At 38.4% G+C, this 1,829-nt stretch overlaps 1 protein-coding gene across 3 annotated transcripts in view; it reads right to left on the bottom strand.

Annotated features, from left to right (window-relative positions):
• The window catches only part of LOC109860492 (ubiquitin-conjugating enzyme E2 H), a 58,368-nt gene that overhangs the window by 36,769 nt on the left and 19,770 nt on the right, over window positions 1-1,829 (bottom strand). For all 3 annotated transcript variants that reach the window (XM_020439599.1, XM_020439597.1, XM_020439598.1), the window contains exon 3: window positions 256-332. In XM_020439599.1, the coding sequence (XP_020295188.1) occupies window positions 256-332 (77 nt within the window). The remainder of the gene's footprint in view (window positions 1-255; window positions 333-1,829) is intronic.

The raw sequence follows: 1,829 nt of genomic DNA, 5'->3' as shown, positions 1-1,829 counted from the left end.
CCGAAACTATTTTTAAATATAACTTTTGATTGAGCGGTGTGCAAACGAAAAATCGAAGTGTGCCAAACTGTGCAAACAATGTGCAAACGATTGACATAAAAAAAGTTTTTTTTTTTAATGTTGGGGGGCCAACTTCACGTGGGTTTTAAATTCGGTTGTAAAACTAGTTTCAGACTGCGACACGACACGTATTTTGCTCGTACAACATACACGTAAACATGCATTCACAAAGAAAACAGAAAAAAAAGTACTTACTCCCTCGTGGACCGTAGAACTTGACGGAGAATTCATTGAGTCCTGACAGGATTGTCACCTCGTGCTTGCTTTCTATTCTATTTTGTGGGAATAAATAGTTAAGGAATTAAAGATCTCGTTTTTTTCTCTCTTTGTCTTTCTTGATGCATCGCGCGGCGCTGTTCCTGTGTCGCGTTTCCGCGACGAGAGAGAGACAAATCACGGGTTGTTTGTCGCGGCGGCGAGAAACGACACAGTAATCAGTGTATGCGCTTGGAAAATTGAAATAGAGGAGGTAAGAGAAGATGTGTATAAAACTGTGCCAGGCCGACCGTTACAATCCCCTCCTCCTAATACTGTGAGCCATCTAAGCTTCGCACACAGTACACGCAACACACACTCGCAAATCCACAAAATGCAAAATCGCAGTTTTAGTTTTTCCCTTATCCTTCTTTTTATTCCAAAATCTGTGTAGCATATTAGCAATATAAATTCTATATAAATTCCGACCAATAAACATTTTTATCCGATCGCTAACTCTTTGAACAAACGCGCTTTGCGCCACTGATAAAAATATAAACAAAAATATAATATTTTACGCAACGCTACGTTCAAAAAAAAAAAAATATATACGAATCTTTTTATTAAGTTTTTGACAGAGCGGCATTTGAAAAATATCAAGCTTCAAATCTCTCGTTTCTTTTTTGACATTCTAACGCAAATGTTTTTTCTATTTACGATACAATGCGCGTGTCTGTGTTCTTGTTGTTAAATATCTGTACATTGTTTTAGAAATCGCTCGCGGTTTTTGAGAGAAAAAAAGATTTATCGCAGATTAAGAACTTTCGTAGTGCGGCAAAAACTAGTTTAGAAGGAAACGTCAAGAATCTGCGTAGAGAATTATTGCGATTTTCTTTATCGTGCATAGCTAATGTGATAAAATTCTTACTTGCACGCAGCGTCTATTACCGTAGCACGTGTGCTTAAAAAAAAGAAAAAGACACAGGGAATTGCGGTATAAACTCTCTCACACACACACTCTCTCCATACACCATCTACGGTAACACACTGAGGTCGCTAGCTCGCTTATCGCTTGTGTAAGAGCGCAACTTTCGATGCGTGCGTTAGAAAGTGCTTATCTAAACGGCGCGCGGTGTTTCTGTACAAGGTTTACTGTTTTTCTCGAGAGATCCCCGAACGATCAAAAACTCGCATGCGAAACGTGAGCGGATTTTCCGATTGTACTGCGAACTGCAAAACCGAAGTTCGCTTTGACGCATAAATGTTCGAACGTGAATACATTTAAATAATACAACGACGAATCACGAGCGACTAATTTTTCACCGTGACGTTCGAATGTGCACGTTCGAAATATCTTTTTGTGCGTGACCGAAGAACATGTCAACGAATTTGACAACTCCCGTATATTTATCGTCACGTTGCACATTTTTCCGATTTTACGAAACTGCGTTCATAATTCGCGAGTTACATTTTTATCGCCGTGAAAACTCTATTGAATACGGCGAACAAAAAAATCTGCTGTAATTAAGTTATTCAATAGTGACGAGTGTCAAAAAAAAAAAAAAAAAAAAAAA

Source organism: Pseudomyrmex gracilis, unplaced genomic scaffold (assembly GCF_002006095.1).
Source record: "Pseudomyrmex gracilis isolate BER0280 unplaced genomic scaffold, ASM200609v1 scaffold_399, whole genome shotgun sequence".
Classification (NCBI taxonomy): Eukaryota; Metazoa; Arthropoda; class Insecta; order Hymenoptera; family Formicidae; genus Pseudomyrmex; species Pseudomyrmex gracilis.
This window is presented reverse-complemented; position numbering and strand designations above follow the sequence as displayed.